The sequence below is a fragment of the Octopus sinensis genome, linkage group LG24, assembly GCF_006345805.1.
Source record: "Octopus sinensis linkage group LG24, ASM634580v1, whole genome shotgun sequence".
In the NCBI taxonomy this organism is placed as follows: Eukaryota; Metazoa; Mollusca; class Cephalopoda; order Octopoda; family Octopodidae; genus Octopus; species Octopus sinensis.
Genome location: NC_043020.1, coordinates 15,023,936 through 15,046,638, shown reverse-complemented (window position 1 = coordinate 15,046,638; position 22,703 = coordinate 15,023,936). Strand labels below are relative to the sequence as shown.

General features: G+C 36.8%; 1 protein-coding gene across 8 annotated transcripts in view; it reads right to left on the bottom strand.

Annotated features, from left to right (window-relative positions):
* The window catches only part of LOC115223979 (E3 ubiquitin-protein ligase TRIP12), a 177,115-nt gene that overhangs the window by 28,697 nt on the left and 125,715 nt on the right, over window positions 1-22,703 (bottom strand). For 7 of the 8 annotated variants that reach the window (XM_029794745.2, XM_029794750.2, XM_029794752.2 and 4 more), the window contains 10 exons: window positions 21,492-21,557; window positions 16,513-16,661; window positions 14,186-14,298; window positions 11,748-11,826; window positions 10,986-11,089; window positions 9,366-9,551; window positions 4,583-4,684; window positions 3,784-3,876; window positions 2,794-2,928; window positions 1,264-1,323 (listed from right to left, as the gene is read on the bottom strand). In XM_029794745.2, the coding sequence (XP_029650605.1) occupies window positions 1,264-1,323; window positions 2,794-2,928; window positions 3,784-3,876; window positions 4,583-4,684; window positions 9,366-9,551; window positions 10,986-11,089; window positions 11,748-11,826; window positions 14,186-14,298; window positions 16,513-16,661; window positions 21,492-21,557 (1,087 nt within the window). The remainder of the gene's footprint in view (window positions 1-1,263; window positions 1,324-2,793; window positions 2,929-3,783; window positions 3,877-4,582; window positions 4,685-9,365; window positions 9,552-10,985; window positions 11,090-11,747; window positions 11,827-14,185; window positions 14,299-16,512; window positions 16,662-21,491; window positions 21,558-22,703) is intronic. The other variant, XM_029794749.2, reaches the window with a different exon arrangement.

Here is a 22,703-nt window from a genome sequence, read left to right as displayed (position 1 = left end):
AAATGTGAATCTGGTATATTTTTTTTTATAAGGTAGAAAACGATTTATTGAAAATATTACATGTGGAGGGGTGATAAATCTCATACATTATGAAACATTTCTGAGAAAGAGTTGCAAGTTTTAAGAAGGTATTTTCAAGCTGCATAACAATAAATGTAGCTTTGGTAGAAACATTTGAATTATGAGGGAAAACAAACTTAGTTGAGGAAATATTTCAATGTAGAGTAAAAGCAGTTGTCTTCAGAACTGACATTGACACCATGAAGTAAAAGTATATATTAGATAGTGGCAAATGAATAGCTCCTGAAATAAGAGATGTTGAAAAGGGAGCAATTTAATTTTTATTAGGTAAAGCATGGGCTCAAAGTACAGTTTGCTACAGCAATATATATATATAATCATCGTTTAATGTCTGCTTTCCATGCTGGCATGGACTGGAGGTTTAATAAGAGCTGGTTTTAACATGGTTTCTATAGCTGGACACCCTTCCTAATGCCAACTATTTTACAGAGTGTAAAGGGTGCTTTTTACATAGCACCAACACCATGCTTTATATGTGGCACCAGCACTGACAGGGTAACCGAGTGAATTGCAAGACAAAATGCCACTCAACTGGGAGAAGGGAGTAGTAGTGTGGGTGGATTTGTGACAGTTGAGAGATTAGGGGTATAGAGGAACAGGAACGGGTGTCTTGCTGCAGAGCAGATACATGAATACTCCATTTGAAAAAAGTAGGGTGATGCGTGAAGCAGTATGGAAAGTCATATTTAACATGTCTGAGTGCATTCAGGTGTAAGAAGACCTGCTGTGAAAATAGGAGAGGTAGGTGAAAGTGCTACAGCAATTAAATCTGAATTGAATCCCAGACATGGTTTGTTGAAAATTTGCTATTCTTTGAATCTGTGCCATCTGATTTCTGTAGACCAACTTCTTTTTCATATGTCTGTATAATATCGAAGTAGATATCTGTCTGGACTAATGCCAACTATTTACTGACAGAAGAATATGTATAGTGGGTGCATGCCTTGAAATATTTACTCTCTGCAATAACCATTCAATATGTTGCTACAGCAACAACAATAATAGAAGAAAATAATAATAAATAAAATTTTAATGCTGTTATTTTCACTGCAAAGGACTTTCAATACACTGAAAATAAAAGCACCAAAACAAGCCACAGCAGATACCCAAGGCACACAGAGCTGCACTCAATAGTGCAGTGAAAGCACAATAAAAGTAATATTACTGAATAATAATAATTACCATGGTATCAACATCATCATCATCAGAGTTGTCTTCATCACTGCCATCATCTCCACCCTCCTAAATTACATAAAAATAGACAAATGGTATAACAAAAAATATACCTGCTGTGTGAGTGAAATGAAACAATGGCTGGATCAGGTCACGAAAGTTACAGTAAAGGTCATAGCTTAACAGATTAGGGAGAGAGTTAACCTAGATGAGAAGCAGTTTGGTTTTGTGCAAAGCACAATTGATACCATCTTCCTAGTAAGGCAGCTGCAGGAGAAACATTTAGCCAGAAATAAACTGCTGTACATTGGCTTTTGTTGATATGGAGTAAGTCTTTCATAGGATCCCTCCTTTCCATTCTGGTAATCACTGCAGATGCTAAGGGGAGATGAATGGCTGGTGAGAGCCATTCAAGCCATGTACAGGGATGCTGCCTGTAAGGTGCAAGTCAGCAATGAATTTAACATGCAGTTTTACCAAGGTTTGGCTCTCAACTTCCTTTTGTTATCATAGCCCTCCAGGCTATAACAGAGGGATTTAAAACTGGTTTGTTCATGAGAGCACTGATGATCTTGTTCTTATGCTGAATGTATAGTTGAATCAAAGAAGTTCGAATGTGGAAGCAAGGTCAGAAAGCAAAGACCAAAGTCCTGGTTAGTAATAAAACAGACAAATCACAAATCCCTTCAGGGAGATGGCCCTGCTTGATATGTAGAAAAGATGTAGGTAGAAACTCCATACAGTGTAGCCAGTGCAAGCTATGGACACCAAAGAGGTGCAGTGGAATCACAGGAAGGTAGTAGATATGCAGGAATAATAAACACTGAGAACACACAGAGGTAGATTTCCTCCAATGCCCAGTTGATAATGTCAGTGTGCATATATGACAAAGTGTAAATATGTTGAGAGAAAAATTGGGTATAAGAGGCATCAGACGTAATGTGCAAGAGATAAGACTGTGCTGATATGGTCATTGATGCATATGGATGAAAACAGCTGCATAAATAAGTGTTGATCTCTAAATGTGAAGGGAACTGGTGGAAGTGGAAGACCTAGGAAGACATGGAACAAAGTTTTGAAAAATGACTTTCAGATGTTGAACCTCATACTACTGGTAACAGACAATTCCTACCCCAGTCCAGTCGTAAATCAAACCTAAGTACTGCTAACTAGCCCTAAAGCTATCTCTGCATTTAGCATTATTAGTTACACATTTCCAGAAGAGCTTTCTTCTCACAACCTCTCTGTTGACTGGTATTATATACCATTGGCAATTACACCATAAATACTGCAGCCAAGGAAACTGCTGTGCTGCCATTTCAACCTCTTAAATATAGTACTGTAATTTCCTTTATAACACGTAATCGTCTTGAGAAAGAAAAGGACACATTTGATAGTATGGTCCTAGATAAACGAGGGCTGAAAAAATGAAGGAATTGTTACGGCTAGAACGCCTTCAGCCATACATCTGCTCAATCAGGGCTGTCTTAAGGTTAACAACAAGGTGATATTCGCAAGGCAGAAGCAACAGATTCTTACCAACTGTATTCTTCCATATCCTCTCATGACTAAATATCGCTCAATAGCTTGAACTAAAGCTAATGGGTCAATCTTGACAGGTCCTCCTTTCCACTGTTTTAGATTAGAACACTCCGGGTGTCGTTGCAAATGGCACTGAAAATTTAAAAGAAAAATATAATAGATCAACATGGAACTTATTTTTGCAATATATCAACATGTAAGTTTTTGTTTATTTGTTTAACCCTTTAGCATTCAGATTACTCTGTCACATTTTTGATTAATTATGGTTTGGGATTAATTATGTCTTATATTGTAGCTTCAAAGTTTCAATGATGAGATTGTCTACTTTTAGAAATGACACAGTAAGGTACTTGTGAGAGGCTAAATCTGGCTGATTTAAATATAAAACAAGGATATTAGAGGTAGATGTAATGCTAATAGGTTAAAAATATTTTACAATCATTTTTCACACTGGCATTAGCAGAATTCAGTTTACACTTTAGTAATAATTACTAAATTATATAAATACTTTAGTATAAATTAGCTCAGGGAGGAGTTTCTATTTTCCTTTTTTAAACGCCAAGTACCGCTCTTATTGCTCAATACAATTAAAGTAGAGCTGTATGTCTTTTCAGTAGTCACCTTAAGCTGCTGTTTTAGTATCTTAACTGAACATAAACAGAAGAAAACAAACCTCTCTGATACAGTGCAAAAGCTAGAGTGAGATTTGAAATAACTAAATTGTTGGTAGTATGGTATCTTAACTAAACAACCAGAGCATCATATTTCTGTTAACAGATCCACAATCATATGGTTCTGGAGTTGACTCCACAACCTGGAACCTTAGGCAAGTCTTCCAGGAGCTACATTTGAAAAGTAGGAACAATGCTGAAAATCATTGGATGTTGATGTCATGGGTTGCAGCCAACTACAAATATCGACATCACTGTCCGTAAGCAGAGCTCAGAGTAAATTGTAATGTTACAAAGCCCAAGAGGAAGTATTTACCTTCAACTGGTGTGTGTTGAAAAACTTAAGAGCATTTGAACCTCTCCCAGTGCCTGTCACACCACCTGGAAGATCATGAACTTTAACCTGAAACTAAAAACAGGACAAGAATTTAACAATTATTCAAATAATAGAAACAAAAAAACAAAAACAAATACAATGTGTTGTTTCCATGTCTTGTAGTATCAGCAATGGACTGTAATGTATACACCTCTAGCAGGACTTCAATATTTGTGAAGATTATTTTCAAAAAAATTCATTGCAAAAACATTGAATTCTATAACAGGTATATAAAGAAAACCAGATGAATTGACTTGATTAATTAAAATTATTTCTAATACTGAATGGTATTTAAAAGATGTAGTTAGCTCTTGCTAAAAAAAAAAAGTAGCTTTTTCTTGACATGGGACAATAACTGATTTTCTAAATAAAATAATATACAAAGATGAGATTTAAGTAGGAAAGAAAAGGAAGGATAAAAACATCAATCAGCTGTTAAAGAAAAGGGAGCATCAAGCAAGTCTCATCTGTTACCAACACAGAAAGTTTGGTTGATTTATACCATCAGTAAATGGAAGACCAAGAATGACTTGAGAAATTCAGAAAGAGCCTCAGAGAAGAGATGAGAGAAATGGCAAGGTGTTGCATAACAGTCCTAGCCAACCCATGCTAGTATGGAAGATGATGATACCTAGAGTAAGAAAGTCCAGTAAACTCATAGTCGCTGAATGTGTGTGTGTGTGTGTGTGTGTGTGTGTGTGCGTAGTCAGAAATACACAAGATAAGGAATAAAACTTACCTGTTCTAAATGATGAAGGCAGCCAATCAGTTTACTGACCAATGGACTAAGTGCAGGTGGATCACTTACTTCAATTTCTTTCACAAACACTGAATCAGGAGCCTAGAAAAAAAAAATATATGCATAAATACCAATTTACTCCAAATATCTTTTATTTTAAAAGTTGAACCTTATTACACACACAGAGATTAAAGATATGCTTTTATAGCAGACATAAACATTACGACATAACGTGTTTATATAACAGTCTTCTATACAGTTACCATCTACTAATTTCATTGACAAAGCATTAGTCAACCAGAGTAGAACACCACCAATATACTCCAGGTAATTTTTACCTTAACATATAGGTGCAGGCACGGCCATATGGTAAGAAGTTTGTTTCCCAAGCATATGGTTCCAGGTTCAGTCCCACTGCTTGGCACATCAGGCAATGGTCTTCTATAGCCTCAAGCTGACCAAAGCCTACCAAGTGCATTTGATAAACAGAAACTAAAAGAAGCCTCTCTTGTGTGAGGGCATGTGTTTGTCCCCCACTGCTGCTTGACAACCTACGTTTGTGTGTTTATGTTCCTGTAACTTAGCAGTCCACCAAAACAAACCGATAGAATAAGTTCCAGGCTTTTATTTATTTTTATATATATATATATATATATATATATAATATATATATATATAGCCCCAGGCCCATCAGGAATTACTGCAGAGATGCTCAAAATATCTGGCAGTGTCGGCTATAACCTAGTCACCCGTATAGTCAACCAGGTGATACACGAAGGAGTCATACCCAATGACTGGTGTAGCAGCATACTAGTCAACTGCTACAAAGGTAAAGGTGATGCCCTGGATACAAATAATTACAGAGGTATCAAGCTGTTGGATCAGGTAATGAAGGTTACGGAGAGGGTCATAGCCCAACTAATTAGAGAGAGAGTTAGTTTAGATGAGATGCAGTTTGGGTTTGTCCCAGGGAAAAGCACCACTGATGCTATATTCCTGGTAAGGCAGCTGCAGGAGAAATACCTAGCCAAAGATAAGCCCCTGTACCTGGCTTTCGTTGACATGGAGAAAGCCTTTGATAGGGTCCCCCGTTCCCTCATCTGGTGGTCAATGAGGAAACTAGGGATAGATGAATGGCTGGTGAGGGCTGTGCAAGCCATGTACAGAGATGCCGTAAGTAAGGTTAGAGTTGGCAGCATGTACACAGAAGAATTCAAGGTATAGGTTGGGGTCCACCAGGGTTCAGTACTCAGCCCCCTCCTATTTATCATAGTCCTCCAGGCAATTGTGGAGGAATTCAAGACAGGTTGCCCCTGGGAGCTCCTCTATGCTGACGACCTCGCTCTAATCGCTGAGTCACTATCAGAACTGGAGGAGAAGTTCCAGGTGTGGAAGGAGGGTTTAGAATCGAGGGGCCTTAGAGTCAACCTAGCTAAAACCAAAGTACTAATAAGTAGAAAGTTAGAAAATCCACAAATATCCTCAGGAAGATGGCCCTGCTCGATCTGTAGAAAAGGTGTAGGTAGAAACTCTATAAGATGTACCCAGTGTAAGCTATGGACACATAAGAGGTGCAGCAATGTCAAAGGTAGGCTAACTGGGAAGATAGTTTTTGTATGTGGCAGATGCTCTGGAGCATTGACCTCCGAAAATCTGCAGAAAACAACTTCCGTCACTTTCCGGGGGGAAAAACTAGAAGTAGTTGATAGCTTCCGCTATCTAGGTGACCAAGTCAGTAGTGGGGGCGGGTGCGCTGAAAGTGTAACTGCTAGAATAAGAATAGCCTGGGCAAAGTTTAGGGAGCTCTTACCTCTGCTGGTGACTAAAGGCCTCTCGCTCAGAGTAAAAGGCAAACTGTATGATGCATGTGTACGAACAGCTATGCTATATGGCAGTGAAACATGGGCCGTGACTGCTGAGGACATGCGTAAGCTTGTGAGGAACGAAGCCAGTATGCTCCGATGGATGTGTAATGTCAGTGTACTTACTCGACAGAGCGTTAGTACCTTGAGAGAAATGTTGTACCTAAGAAGCATCAGTTGTTGTGTGCAAGAGGGACGATTGCGCTGGTATGGTCATGTGGCGAGAATGGATGAAGATAGGTGTGTGAGAAAGTGCCAATCCCTAGCAGTTGAGGGAACCCGTGGAAGAGGTAGACCCAGGAAAACCTGGGACGAAGTGGTGAAGCACGACCTTCGGACGTTAGGTCTCACCATGGAAATGACTAGAGACCGAGACCTATGGAAGTATGCTGTGCGTGAGAAGACCCGGCAAGACTAGTGAAGCCATAATCCATGGCCCCTACCTGGGACGTAGTCAGTCCACCTGTGCATACCTTCTTTCTTGTGACACTTGTGAAGACCTGTTGAGGCAAGTGAGAATCGAATCGAATCGAATCAAATCAAATCAAATCGAACCAAATCAAAATAGATGAACATCAATGGAATTTGTATCCTTGTGGTACCAGTGCCGGTGGCACATAAGAAAACCATCCGAACGTGATCGTAGCCAGTACCGCAACGACTGGCCTCCGTGCTGAGGGCACGTAACAAACACCATCCGAGCGTGGCCGTCCGCCAGCCCCGTCTGGCACCTGTGTCGGTGACACATAAGAATACACCATCCAAGCGTGGCCGTCCGCCAGCCCCGTCTGGCACCTGTGTCGGTGACACATAAGAATACACCATCCGAGCGTGGCCGTCAGCCAGCCTCGTCTGGCACCTGTGTCGGTGGCACATAAAAAACACCATCCGAGCGTGGCCGTCTGCCAGCCTCGTCTGGCACCTGTGTCGGTGGCACATAAAATCACCCACTACACTCTCGGAGTGGTTGGCGTTAGGAAGGGCATCCAGCTGTAGAAACACTGCCAGATCTGACTGGCCTGGTGCAGCCTTCGGGCTTGCCAGACCCCAGTTGAACCGTCCAACCCATGCTAGCATGGAAAGCGGACGTTAAACAATGATGATGATGATGAAAGTACAGGGGGTTAATTCATTCAACTAAAAATTCAAGGTGGTGCCCCAGCATGACCACAACAAGTAAAATAAAATAAGACATTGTGACTTATCCAAACATACTTTATATCATTGTTTTAATTTGAACCTCATACTGACCACATTCACAAAGCAATTACAACTACATGAACAGGTGTATTGTCTTTGTCATGAAACTAGCTTTCATCATCTTTTTTACCAATTCCTCTACAGAGTAGGCAAATGAAAATGTTTAAGAGTATGTGATTATTGGTAGCAGTAACTAGCATCATAATTTTTTTCATGAAACAAATCTTGCAGCTATCAAATAAAAACAAAAAAAAATCTCTTCTGTGAATCTTCTGACTCATTGCTTAAATACCAAGTTGTGTACCAAACCAACAGTCGTAAGGTAAATAAAATAAATTTTCTCAGGACATGAAAGGAAACTTTAAAAACAGACACACCACCACCACCCCCCAAAAAAAACACTTAAGATTTTAGTGAATTTTTCCTGTAAAATAATGAGCTCTATTTTGTAGCTAGCACAGCCACACAGGTATACTTGAGGTTTGAATTGTCATTAATTCATCAGCAATATATATATATGCATACTTCATGAATGACTGTCCTTATTTCATATGGTTGCCAAAATAAAAGCCTTTTTATCTCTACAACATTATGTTGCCCCTCAGACTATTGTCACATGTGAGCTATTAGTTACAAGTAGAAATACTGGGTGGACCAAAAGTCATGTACTAAAATTTAACATTTCATTTATATTATTATTAGGCGGCAAGTATTTATATTATTATATTTATATTATTAGGTGGCAAGTTGGCAGAATCGTTAGCACACTGGGTGAAATGCTTAGCAGCTTTTTGTCTGCCACTATGTTCCAACTTCAAATTCCACTGAGGTCGACTGCCTTTCATCCTTTTGGGGTAGATAAATTAAGTACCAGTTGCATTCTGGGGTCAATCTAATCAACTGGCCCCCTCCCCCAAAATTCCAGACCTTGTGCCTAGAGTAGAAAAGATTATTATTATTATTATTGTTATTATTAAAAGAGGTCTCTTAGCTTAATGGTTCAGAGTGATCTGCCAGAATTTGAGAAGTGCAGGTTTGATTCCCTGTGAAGTCTTGCAGGTCACTTTTAAAGGCAGAAATATCAGTGTGTCGGGCATAATGCTTAGTAACATTTTGTCCATCTTTCTGATATGAGCTTAAATGCCACTAGGGTCTACTTTGCTGTTCATCCTTTTAGGATCAATAAAATAAGTACCAGTTATGGACTAGGGTTGATAAAATCAACTTATCTCCGCCTCCCGAACTTGCTGGCCTTGTGCCAAAATTTGAACCCATTATCATTCATTTTGTTCATGTACAAGTATGTATGTATTCATCAATCTTCTATTTATTTTATTTAAGTTTAGAAAAAACTGAAGCATGTCCTTGACAATTCTGTATTGTATTGAACTTATTTTGTGTGCTACTTTTAGTTCTCGCTGTCTATTCACATTCTCTGCTTTCTATAGAAAATAACCTGTATCAATGTGTATGCTTATATTCCATACATTCATATAAGTACATATTTTCTACAAGTTCAGTCGTTTTAACAATTGGGTCTTAAAGAGAACAGAAATCACAAAGGATAAAGAAAGAGTGGTTTTACATCAGAGTGAAGTTGATGAGAAAGTAAGAGAAGTGATTTCGGGTTTGTTTTGCGAGACAGAAAAATACAGTTAATAGTCATGTGTGATAACAAGCAAGATAGATACTAAAGTGAAAGACTTGATGAAACAACTTACTGGACAGTTGAGGAACACGTGGAGAAAACGCCGTATCCTTTCATCTCTTGCAACTGTTGCAGAGTTGGCAGTGAGGTATTGTAAGAGTTTATTCACAAGGCCACTGTGTATCACTTCAAAAGGAGAGACATCACTGCTTCGCATAATATCACAAATTTCTTGAAGTGCCTGAATTCCATTATCTTCCTTAAAACATAAAATAAAATAAGAAAAAATAAAATAAGAATCAGATTTATATAGCATTCCATAAATATCTGTGTTTGGAATCAATATGTAAGTAACTGTTGTATATTACTGTATAGCAATTACAGGCCACAACTTCCATGAAACCAAGCACAATAGTTGCTGAAGGAAAATAATTATAATAGAGAACCCCATTGTGTTCTGACAGTAAGAGGTCTACTCACCAAACAAAGTTGTGTCAACCCAGTCTATCAAAAATAAAAAAATTTCTTAGAAAATAAATTTTGGTGTACCTTAAAACTGTGCTGCAGCCAGTATGCTGTGGCACACAGGTGTGCCACGAGACAATGCTATTTGTGCAGCAGTGTAACCTGAATATAATTTTTTTCCCCCCAGGTGTGCTGCCGAATTTTGAAAAGAATATAAGTGTACCGCAAGTGAAAAAGGTTGCAGAGTACTTCCTTAAACTACAGCTAGGATACTGAACTAGAAGTTTAATAGATAATAATGCATAAATGTCATTAAAAAAAATCTCATTAAAATGGGTTATACTTACTGTGCAACTATGTAACTATAGCAACTGTGGTAATATAGTATACATTTAACTTGCCATAACAACTGTATACACAGTTCGTGTCTATTTTATTTTATCTAGTTTCAGCTCACGAGCTGTGGCCATGCTGGGGCACCGCCATTCAAAAATTATCTGTCAGAAGTGGGATGTGTACACATGTGCATGTATTTTTATTATTTTTTTTTTTTTTTTGCGAGATGAAGCCTCACCTTCATGCTACTCTGATTTTCATATTGCAATCAATGACAATTATTGAAAAAGCATTCAATAAATAGTGACAGAGAAATCATCGTTTTGAATAAATGAATAAACTCCACATGTTCTCTCATTTCTACATCCAAATACACACACAAATAGATTTAGAATAACAATAATACTAACAACCATATGTAATTAACTACATTACACTGTATCATGTGGCTGCGTACTATATTGCTATGCACACCACTTCTGACTGACTTAGATTTTATTTTTCCAGTGATTTCAATCATTAGATTTTAAGTGTTTTTACTTGATTACACATCTTGTTTTCAGACACAAGAAATGAAAAGTAAAAATTCACATAAGGGGAGACAATTCAACCAGACAATGTCACATTGGGGACCCAATGCTGGCGTCTGAAATTCCCAACGCTTGGGTCAACCTGGGGCAATGACAAAAGACACTTGCCCTAATTGTCATGTAGTGAGATGAAACCCAACAGTGGAGGTTTTGCAGTGAACTTTTCAAGCACACCTCTATACCTGTGTCTATTGTTCTACAATGGATACTCAAACATGTATGATTGTCAACTAAATATTATAATGTAACATTTTAGCAATGATTAGAATAGCTAGAATTACTGAAACCGATATAATATTTACCTCAATGGTAAGATTGTCTGTTGCAGAACACAACCGATTCAACATGTTTAAAGCAGGATGGCTATGGGTGTCAGAGTTGAAATACTGGTCGAGGAATCTGATTGCTGTAGAAAGACACAAAACAAATATAAATTAAAATATGAAATAGTTATACAACAGGCATGTATATACACCACACAGTAGGAAGCTTGATTTATGTGCTAAATGAGGGTAGTTGAATACTGTTATATATCATATCGTTCATAACATCAAGGTCTGCATTGATATTTTAATGTAAAAACATTTTATCCAAAAAACTACAGTTCATAAAACAAGAGGTTTTTCATAGGCTTTTGTATAGTCTAATACCACATAATATATTTCAGTGTGTATTCATAACATCAAAGATATCAACTAATATTTCTATATTATATAACAGCAGCAGAGATATATTACATATCTGTGTTTCTGAACACACATCTATGTGAATTCTATCAACACATCATATCACCTCTGTAGTTCGTCTGTAAAAACAAACATCACCAAATCATGTTTTGAGTCAAAATATTACAGCCACTGCTGTGAAGAGGGGACAGTTATAGGCATGAAATAAAGGGCAGTCATAGCTGTGAAGAGGGGACAGTCCAAAAACTGTGAAAAAAAGAGCAGTGCTTGTTGTGGAAAGAGGGCAGTGAAATCTACAAGTGAGGGCAACCACAGCTATGTTAAATATTTCATCCATCATCATTTCAATACAAATACTGAAAATTTCTTATTGTGTACCTTGTTCTTTGATCCATGTTTTCACCTTTTCTTTATGACCATATGTATTTGATGACACCATCTTAGAGACTGGACCTTCCTACAAAGCAAACAAAAATTTTTTTCTTTTATCATGCTTCTTTTTTTTCAATGCTAGCATATGCTAGTCAAATTTTAAAGATGCAGATAGATCACTCCACACCATATATTATATCTACAACATTACTATACCAATACAGAATACAATTATATCTAGAATATGTAATCTTTCAGAGTATTTCAACACCCCTTCATTTTATCTTGCTTACACTACCTTTCCTGTCAACACCACACCAGTCATCTTCCCATTCTCTAGACATTGCCACTCATCCAGAACCAGCCAAAACCACCATGTCCTTTTTACTACTAGCAACACCAATTAATCTAATATACAACCAACAATATAGCTGTACCAAACATACAAGAAATAACTAGAAACATCAAAACATTCATAGTCTTCTAATAAAATTTAATAGGAATATATTCTATAAAACGTGATATTTTCCATTTTCAAAATATTTTTTTATATGAATACACTCAATCTCTAAAACAACTTTTGTTCGCCTAATATCTTAATAAAATTTAAGGTAGATGGAGACACTTGTGAAATATAAGTATAGGCACTGGTATAGCTATTTAAGAAGCTGGTTTCCCAACCACATGGTTCCAAGTTCAGTCCCACTGCGTGGTACCTTGTAGAAGGTGTCTTCTACTATAGCCTTATTCTGACCAAAACCTTCAGTGGATTTGGTAGATGGAAACTGAAAGAAGCCCATCATGCACGTGTGTGTGCCTTTGTGTCTGTGTTCATCCACCACCACTTGACAACCAGTGTGGTATTTACGCCCATGTAGCTTAGCAGTTTGGCAAAAGCAATCAATAGAATAGCTACTAGGCTTGAGAAAATAACTCCTGGGGTTGGTTTGTTTGACTGAAACTCTTCAATGAACCAGCATAGTCACAGTCTAATGACTGAAACAAGTAAAAGATAAAAAAATAAAACAGGTTCCATGATGGACAAATAATGATTCATTCTGCAACAAAAATAATTTCAGAACCATTATTCTAAAAGAAATGACACGTTGGATAAAATAGTTCTAGATATAATATTCCTGACAACACACACACAAAAAAAAAGACTGAATGGGCAAAGCACGATTTCCTTTGATCAACAAAGTCCAGTGTACACAAGATAGTGCACTTTTTATCATGATAGGCCACACATAGATGGCACCAACAGATCACCTAAATATTGAAATAAATATGCAAAGGAGGCAAAGTTTGTTGTTGTAACCAGGCCCAAACTCACATTTTCTGCCATTTTATGTTCAATCATAATTTTAACAATACTATTTGTACTCCAGACATTAAAAAAAGTAGTAGAGACACCAACATACAAAGAGCATGTCAACAGTCCCATTTGCACAAAACACCAGCAACTGCTGTACCTTGTCTGCCTTCCCTGATTGTACTGAGCATACCCATGGCACATAGATAGTTGACTGGCTGGGTGTGATCTACACAAAATCTATAGCTATACAACAGACAATATCTTACAATAATCCACTGTGTGCTTAGTCAGTGAAGAAGACACTTATCAGTCAAAATTCTAGAAATAATGGCCAAATAACATTCAAATTAAATCCTGCTATCTTTTAAAAGACATGATAGCTTGTGGAGCCCTGAGTGCAAAATGTCCAGGAAAAAGACATAATGGCAGCAATTGAAGAGCAGCTGTCTGCTGCTATGTTTAATCAAGGTTGATTTGGGAGTTAAACACAACCACCACCACTGCATGTGAAAGTGCATGGCATGCACCTCAAATGAGACAGATGCACAACTTACATGGAATGTTGGATCTGTAGATCACACCCAGTCAGTCAACTGTCAATGTGCCTGCTCAGTACAATCAGTATTGAATGGCATATGTGACATCAAGGTTACATTGTCCTCAACAATCATAGTGGTTTGCCTTGGCTAAAGACAGTAAGTGTAATACTAAGGCTTTGAGATATTATACTACACCATGGCCAGAACTGCATCACATTTCCATTTAATATAAAACAGACAAAAAACCCCCAAAAAAACACTAAAACATTCAAATTACTAATTCAGCAGACCAAAAGTAGCCAAGCTAACGAGGGCTGCCTTTATAATTAACAGGTCACAACCATCATCATCATCATCATTTAACGTCCGCTTTCCATGCTAGCATGGGTTGAATGATTTGACTGAGGTCGGGCGAACCATTTTACTATTTTATAAATGGAAGAACACATTGTATAAGGGAGTCTTGGATACAATATCTGAAAATAGGCTGAGCTGGTCGTGGCTGGAGCATCTTTGAAACAGAGCTGATCTGAATTGAGAGGTGGAAGATGAGCAGCACACAAAAAAGATAGTTGAAAGATTATACTCACTTTTGTAAGAATAGCTTTATCAACATTTAAGCTGCCAAGTTTCCCCCAGCTTCTTGGATTCAAACTTGGTAAAAAAGAACTCTTTGTGGATGTGGCAGATTTAAATTCTTTACCTACAATGAGTAGAATCATTAATAAAAGTGGTTGGTCAAAGAAGAGAATATGTCTGGGTTATCGAGAAGGAACAATTACTGAGATTGACTGCTATACGGAAGGGTAGACCACTAACAATACGAAGAAAGGGAAAGAAGCAGGTACACAAAGAATAGCCAACAAAATGTTTAAAATATCTGACAAAGGAGGACAGGGCTGATCGTGTATAAAAATCAGTCAGGCAGTACAGGGAAGTGTTATCTCCCTTGGTATAAGCTGCCGCAATAGCAGCATGAACTACTCACAAGTGTCATGAAAGATGCTTGCAGAGTAACTAGAGAGGCATTAGGCTGGCAGAAAGTGACTGCTCAGCTAAACAAGGAGAAAACTAGTTTGGGCAAGATGCAGTTTGGGTTTTTGAGCCAGTAATTAAGTTAATTATAGAATTTCTTAGCCAAGAACAAACAACTACATTTAGAATTCATTAACTTGGGAGAAATTGTTTGAAAGGGTAAAACATTCCAAGGAGTAGAGATATGTGAAGCTTGCATTGTCAGAGCAATGAAATCAGTAAGGAATTTAGCACACAAAAAGGTATCTATCGGGTATCAGTTTTCAACCCACTCTTATTTATAATAGTTGTCCAGGCTATAACATGCTGATAGTTTTGTAGATTGCACCAAGAGAGAGATAACACTTCCCTGTACTGCCTGACTGGTTTTTCTTGAAAAACTATTCTGACAACTTAGTCAAAAAATAACAGCTAAGTTCCTTTAAATAGAAATAGAATCAAGAAACAAGAGATTTCTGTAGCCCCATTCAGTTGAAGGGGATCTAAGTCCTGCAAAGCTGCATGGCAATCTCACTGGTGCTGGTGCCACAAAAAAAAAAGCATCCAGTATTCTTTGTAAAGTGGTTGGTGAGAAGGTTCATTCTAGCCATACAAACCATGCTGAAGCAGGGGAAGTGCCAGGTCCTGTCAAACTCATGCCAGCATGGAGGATGGATATTAAAAGATGATGAAGTAGGTAGAAAGTCTGTACTCTGACAGTACTCAATGCTAACAAGTACACAAAAGGCACAGTGGAATGTTAGACAGGCTGACAAGAAAGATTTCATTGGTAAAAAATACACAAGAGTGACAAGCAATAAGAGAAATCAAAAGAGAAAATTCAACTCCACAGAAACCTCTTTAGATGTAGTTACCTTCTGTTACCAAAGTGACCTAATCAAAAGTAGGTGTTGTGAAAGCTTGACAACAAAGGGCTTATTTCTCCATATGAAGACAACCTTTAGGATACTTGTGTGCAAAGTGTGACATTATATAGCGGCAAGGAGGTATGTGAAAGATAGAACTGAAATAAGACAAGCATTCTCTGTTGGATATGAGAAGAATGAAAATTGGATGAAAACCTGTTAACACAAAAAGGCTGCTCTCATGCATTTTCCATTTCCATTATGACAAAATAATTGTCTCTGTAGGTTTGTTTTTGTTCAGAATTCAAAAATAAAAGTGAATTCTCGTATTTCAGTGCCAAAGCCTTTGTGCTGTTTTCTCATAACTGAGTCTGCCACTCCACCACCATAAAGGGGGCTACCTAACTTAGTTGTTCCCTAATTAGTGAGTATGAAAGTAACTGGTTGGGACAAAATGTAGAAAGGAAGAAAGTTCTTGCAGTAAGAAGGATTTGAAGAAAGAGTGGATGAAAAGTAATTAATATCAGTTCTGAGAAAATGGAAGAATAGTGATGGAGTCAAGGTGACTGACAAGAGGAGAAAAAACAGGGGTCCATACAGAAAGAAATAGAACAGAGACTGTTGTAAAGGTGGTCAGAAAAACAAAGAGATAGGCCTAACGATATAGTGTATGGGGCTTAGATACATCTGAAAACTGATGCAGAAGTTCTTTAAGGAAGCATTATTAAAACAAGAATCTCTTATTCTGGAATGTGTTGTCTACCAACAAGTCAGAGCTTTTATGAGATCACTCACCCTGCCAAGAAATATTGGCCAAGTCTATTCTAAATCACACTCTATAGAGACAGGACACATTGGACAATATATAGTACCAGATACACCAATGTATAAAAAGCGGGGGGGGGGGGTAACAATACACTTGAAGCTGAAATAATGTGCGTTATTAATCACCACAGCCACCAAAGAACTTAGAAAAGAGTGGGTGGTGGGAAGAAACATTTACTTTAAAAAAATAAAAAATAAAAGTAATATCTCACTGGCTGAAGCTTTTCCACGACTAGATGATCGGCTCCCACACAAACTGGGACTTTTTACTCCGAGATCATTAGCATCATCAGTTTTATTTCCCTTCTTAGTTGGTCCACGCTTTGATGGCTTCTTCCTCTTCAAGACATCACTAAGTCGTCTACAAAGACAGGTAATTGAAACATTTTCAGAGTATTTACCAAAACAAATATCTCGACAACACAGTCAATAACTATGCCTACCTGGGTATTCTATCAGGTTAAAATTTCCATAGGCTAACGGGTGGTTTAACTTAAACAAAAAAAAAAAAAAAAAGGCACTCCATCGGTTATGATGACGAGGGTTCCAGTAGATTCAATCAATGGAACACCCTGCTCATGAAATTAATGTGCAAGTGGCTGAGCACTCTCCAGGAACACATACCCTTAATACATCTCTCAGGAAGATTCAGCTTGACACAGAATGTGGCATGGCCGGTCCTATTGAAATACAGGTACTACTCATTTTTGCCAGCTGAGTGAACTGGAGCAATGTGAAATAAAGTGCCTTGCTCAAGGACATAACGTGCCACCAGGTGTTGAACTCACGACCTTACAACTGTGAGCCCCTAACCACTAAGTCATGTGCCTTCACTCAGTGGTTAAACTTGCATGAAACAAGAATAACCAAATAAGAATGTAACACGGTTCCCATCTATTTTTAGTCATTAGAAAAAGAGGTACTTAAAAAAATATAGTTACCGACTGACAAACATCAGCCAGATACAAATTTAATATACTTATATCCTACTTTTTTTAAAACAAAAAACTCATTTTAAAATTATTTAAATTTATAGAAAAAAAAATTTTAATTCACAGTTGCATAGAAACAAAAGATGAAATTAAAAAAATTTTCCTTGTTTGTACTGAGTCACAAAAATCACATCTAATAACTGAGGAATTATAACTTTACAAAACTAAGTGTATATTGCCCCTGCTGCAATCTCTAGCCAAACCAACTGATCTTCAAAAGTGAAGTCTAGAGCAAGATCAATGATACATAACCCTACTATTCTGACTACTAGTAGCTACCCTGAAGACCATACCCAAACTGCCATACAGAGCACAATAGAACACACAGATACCCTCATACAAAACACAGTGTAAGACCATCTAGTGAAATCACTACATCTTTGTTATGCTATGCTAGGGTTAATAGTAATAGGGAATATCAAAAAACTGTCTGGAAAATATGTGGCAACAGTCGTTTAAATTATTTCAAACAGGTCGGAAGCAGAATCTACAGGACTTTTTGCTTACCCAGGAATATAAATAACATTTTTTTTTTGTTTTGCTCAGACAGCGATAACAAGATGTAAAATGACATTCACAAACAAACGTTTTTTAAATTTTATTTTGCATTTTCTGTCCATTTCCACTCACAGGACAATGGTCAACCCAAAGCTAGAATTGAAGTCATTTGGCTGAGGTATTGTGCAGTGATATCAAACATGAAACTAAGTCAGTACAAAACAAATTTCCTAACCATATAACCACACCCGCATGTATGTAAGCATGAACACACAAACATATACACATGAATACACACATTCACACACATAAATATGTGTGCAATTATATAAGCATACCTATAAAATTATACATATATACATTCTCAGATACATACATATATAAGCACTGATACATATTCATACATATATACATACATTCACATACACACACACACACACTTTTTATCACATGCACTTGTATACAATAGCAACATTATGTTGAAACAATCACACATGACAATCACCGGTGCACTTTATTTCCCATGATGAAGCTAGCAAGCTGAGTTTATTCTAAATGTTGGTAGCTAAGTTCAGAAAGCTCCTAGCTGTAGCATGGTCTTGACACTAGGTACTGACAGGATCTACCATGTGGCATTTGGGTAAATGTTTTCAGCTACAGCCTCAAGCCAACCGAAGTCTCGAGGTTGGATTTGGTTGGCGGGAGTTCCTATCACGTGTATACATGTAAGTAAATGTGCTTCTGTCTCTTATTATAGACAGGAGGGAAAATACAGTTATGGCAACATAGTTCCAAACTCTACTGGTCTGTGGCTTATTTACATATTGTAGAATATTGTTACAGGAATCTGACTCCTGTTATAGTACACTTGACAGTAAGGACTTCTAACAAGCTCTGTTCCATGAACTTCAAGGACCTAAAGAGCTTTTGTTTGGACTGAATTCAACATTCTGTACATGTTATGAGTAATATTTCTACAGAACAGAGAAGTATGCTACAATGCTGGAGACTTGTACCATGTACACAGTGGCTTTTTTTTATCTGAATTTAGTTTGTTCATGTTGCATGGAACTCCAGTCTCTAGTATAGCCATGTTACACAAGGCAGAAATGTGCTCATCCTATACGAGATGGTATCAAAGCGTTCCCGGACTAATTTTGCATTGTGCCAACAGATGGTAGCACATGGTTGCCTGTGCAGTGAGTGCTAGCAGTGACCTTCATGAGGCAGTGTGCTGAGTGACATTGCTGTGTTTACTTCACAAGTGAAATTTATTTTTGTGATCACTTGTATACTGTAATCTGCAATTTTTGTCACAAACAAGAAGTTGGAACAAAGAGCCAATGTGAAATTTTGTGTTGAACTTGGGAAGTCTGCTACAGACATTGAACATGCTTTAGCAAGCTTACAGCAATGTGGAAATGGGTTGTATGCAATGTTTTGAGAGGCACAGGTGCTTCAAAAGCAGAAGAACATCCCTGGGAGATGAATAATCTGGAAGATTTGCTACGAGCATCACCCATAGAAATGTGGGAGAAAATTCATCAGCTTGTGCATGATGATCAGTGGAGGACAATCGACAACATTGCTGATGTTGATGGTCTGTCGTATGGATCTGTGCAGGCAATCCTAATATCTGGATTCTTCATGACAAGAATGCACCCTCTCACTGAGCTCTTTTCACTTGTGAGTTTCTCATCAAAACAACATGGTACTGCTTCTGCCCTATTCGCTAGATTTAGCACATACAGACTTCCATCTCTTCCCCAAGATGGAATTGTAGCTCAAAGGCCACTGTTTTAACGCTGTTGTCAAGATCAAGAGTAAATCACAGAGGGTCTACAACTCTCTCATGGAAAACTTCCAGGCCAAATTCCAAAAGTGGCAGGAACTCCGGGACCGATGTATTGCTGCACAAGGTGCCTATTTCGAGGGAGATGATGTTAAAACTTAGGTAAATAAGTTATCTCAATCTGCACTTTTTTTTTTATAGGAAGCCCTATAAGTAGTTCTCAGAGTACATTTCAAAATTTGAAAGCCCTTTTTCTTGATAAAACCATTGCTTTTGCTCCTTAATAGAAATAAAACCATTGCTTTTGCTCCTTAGTAGTCATTAACCCTTTTGTTACCATATTTCTTTTGGTAAACACTGACTTTGTTTCAAGTGATTTCAGAAACAATGAAGAATTTAGCAAAAAAATTATTATTAAGCTGGTGTTTGGAACATAGATTAACGTGAAATCTTTAATGTTAGGTTTGAATTAAAAACACTTCAAAACAGTAAATATGTATCACTGAACTAGGAGCAGTTTCAGGAGTGTTAGTATCAAAAGGGTTAAGGTGCAAGGTACCCAATGATGGGAAGACCCATTAAAGCTGCTGCAGGGTTATTTTCCACTTAGTGATCTTGTTCATCCAAAGCAAAAAGTTACAATCTGCTTTCACAGCTGATGACTTAATAATATATGAAAAGTGAGGAGGAAATGCCAGAGGCACTTGAAACGTTTAAAGAATTCCATTCAACAGGAAAGGACTGCAGCACACCAAAGTAACACACAAACACTCGACAAGCAACAGATATGCAGTTTCAGTCTTATTAGTCGGCCTGACTTTTTTTCAAAATAAATACATACACTAATATAAACACATACATGCATACATTACTCATGCACAAACATCCACAATTATATACAATGGAATCCAGTCAATTGGCAAAGCTTCAGTTTCTAATATCCACAACAATAATATGATCCTTTGTCATTACTTCTACAATTCCTGATCCTCTGATTTAAAAAAAAAAAAATTCATGTCTAGCACACAATCAAAATCCAACCCCTTTTCTAACTTCATCTTACACACAAAACTCTGTATGAAATACTACATCTAAATCTACAACCTTCAGAAACTAACTTTGTGAATACAAACTGTACAATAAAGCCTGTAAGCACTGACCCTCCTTCCTATGTTCAAACTTAAAAAGCAATAACGTTTTAAGTAATATATTTGGTTGTTATTAGAAGGAAGCGTAACATTTCGTCTGAGCTAAGCAAAAGACCTTGCATGTAGCCATCTTCAGAGTGAAATACTGAAGTAAAGTTAAACAATGTGTTAGGTGAACAAATAAATGGACTTTCTGATCATATCTTAACAAAATGCTCCTTGCCAACTGATCACAATAGTCTGCTTTTATTCAGGCTATAAAAATAATCTCTGACAAGAACATGGGCTAAGATCTGTATGTTCACTTGTATTAACCTTACCATGATACTTCTGAATATAGCTACTACACGAAGTGCTAAGGACTCAGAAAATTGCTTTTCTTCACTTCACATAAAAATCTATTAATCCTGTTGCAATTGTTTTTTTAGTAATTTTACTAAATAAATGCATTGCTAAAGAATAAAACAGTTCAATTTTACTTAGGTCTTTCTAGTTGTGCATTTAAAAACACATGCTCACACACACACACACACACACACACATACACAGAAATATGTATAAAACAAAATATAAAATATTTTAATTATTGCTAGATTTTAGTTAATTTGTGGTTGACTATCATTAGAATGTGATGAGTGTTGTGCTCAAGTTATGAGGTATTTAGAAACCAAAATCATGCAATGAGTGCCCAACTTGCTTCACTACTTTTCATCTAGTGTTAATATGAAGAAATCAAGAAGTTTCCAAGAACCAAAACTCACAAAAAAGGCCCCCGGGATCCACTGCCCACAGGCTCCATGTCGAAGATTCTGGGTAATTCCAGTTGTCTGCAATGGTTTACATTTACAAGAATGAGAACGAAGGTGTATGCTAATAACTGAATTATTTTATTTTAAAGCTTTTTTACATTAATATCAAAATGATTTTAAATCTTAACACTTCCACCATGATGGTCCCTAAGTTATTGAAATTATTCAACTTTAGAGAGTATCCCTTCCCTGTCATTTTCTAATACAAGTTAGATATATAAGAGAAATCATTATATAATAACTAATCTAACCTTAGTTTATTAGCAGTCTAAAGATTAAAAATGGACAAATTACATTTATCTGAACACTATCTTTTAAAATTCCTAGAAATCACATACTATTCTGGAAAAAAAAAGCTCTGCCTTAACTAGAAATGTATTTTCAAAGTGAGAAATTGTTAATATATTAACTGACTTTGAAATCAATTATTTTCATGTAAACCAGGAATGGGAATATCAATAAGAGTTTTTTTTGGTTTTTTTCCTTTCTTATCAGTCTCATTGTCTTGAGATTTGAAACTGATGAAAGATATACTTTTTAAAAACTGGAAATGATGGTGGTGAGTCTTGATTCAAAATTCAATTCAAAAGGAAAACTCCAATAAAATAAAATTTTAAACTGATAATTTTATATATATATATATATATATATAAAATAGAATTTCAAACTAAAAGGAAAAAAATCCCATACTTGAATTAAATATATTAACTAAGAAATATAAGAACTCCTATATAGATACAATTAACATTTCAAAATTCAAAGAATACACAACTAAACAAAAATAAAATTTTGCAAAGAATAGTTGCTGCCAGTGGTGTATGCATTCCTTAATAAAATTAACAAAATTGCATATCTTACTCTTGTTATTTTCTGAAATCACTATGTTAAGAAAATTGGAAAAGAATTCTCAACAGCTTCAATATTTAGAATTAGGAAGGTGTTGGATAAGATAAGTTCTAGCAGTGCCACACCAAGGCTACCAACAACTGGTTGGAACCAGTAAGATTGTTACTGGAGCGCTATTAGCCTCAGTTTAGTTAGGAAAAGTAGTATATAAGTAAGACTTAATGGCATTCCTACATTTCTTATGATTCAATCAAAGCAAAATGGTAATAAATTTATGGAAGAATTACTAAGTTTAATTTAAGTAGGATTCAAGTCTAT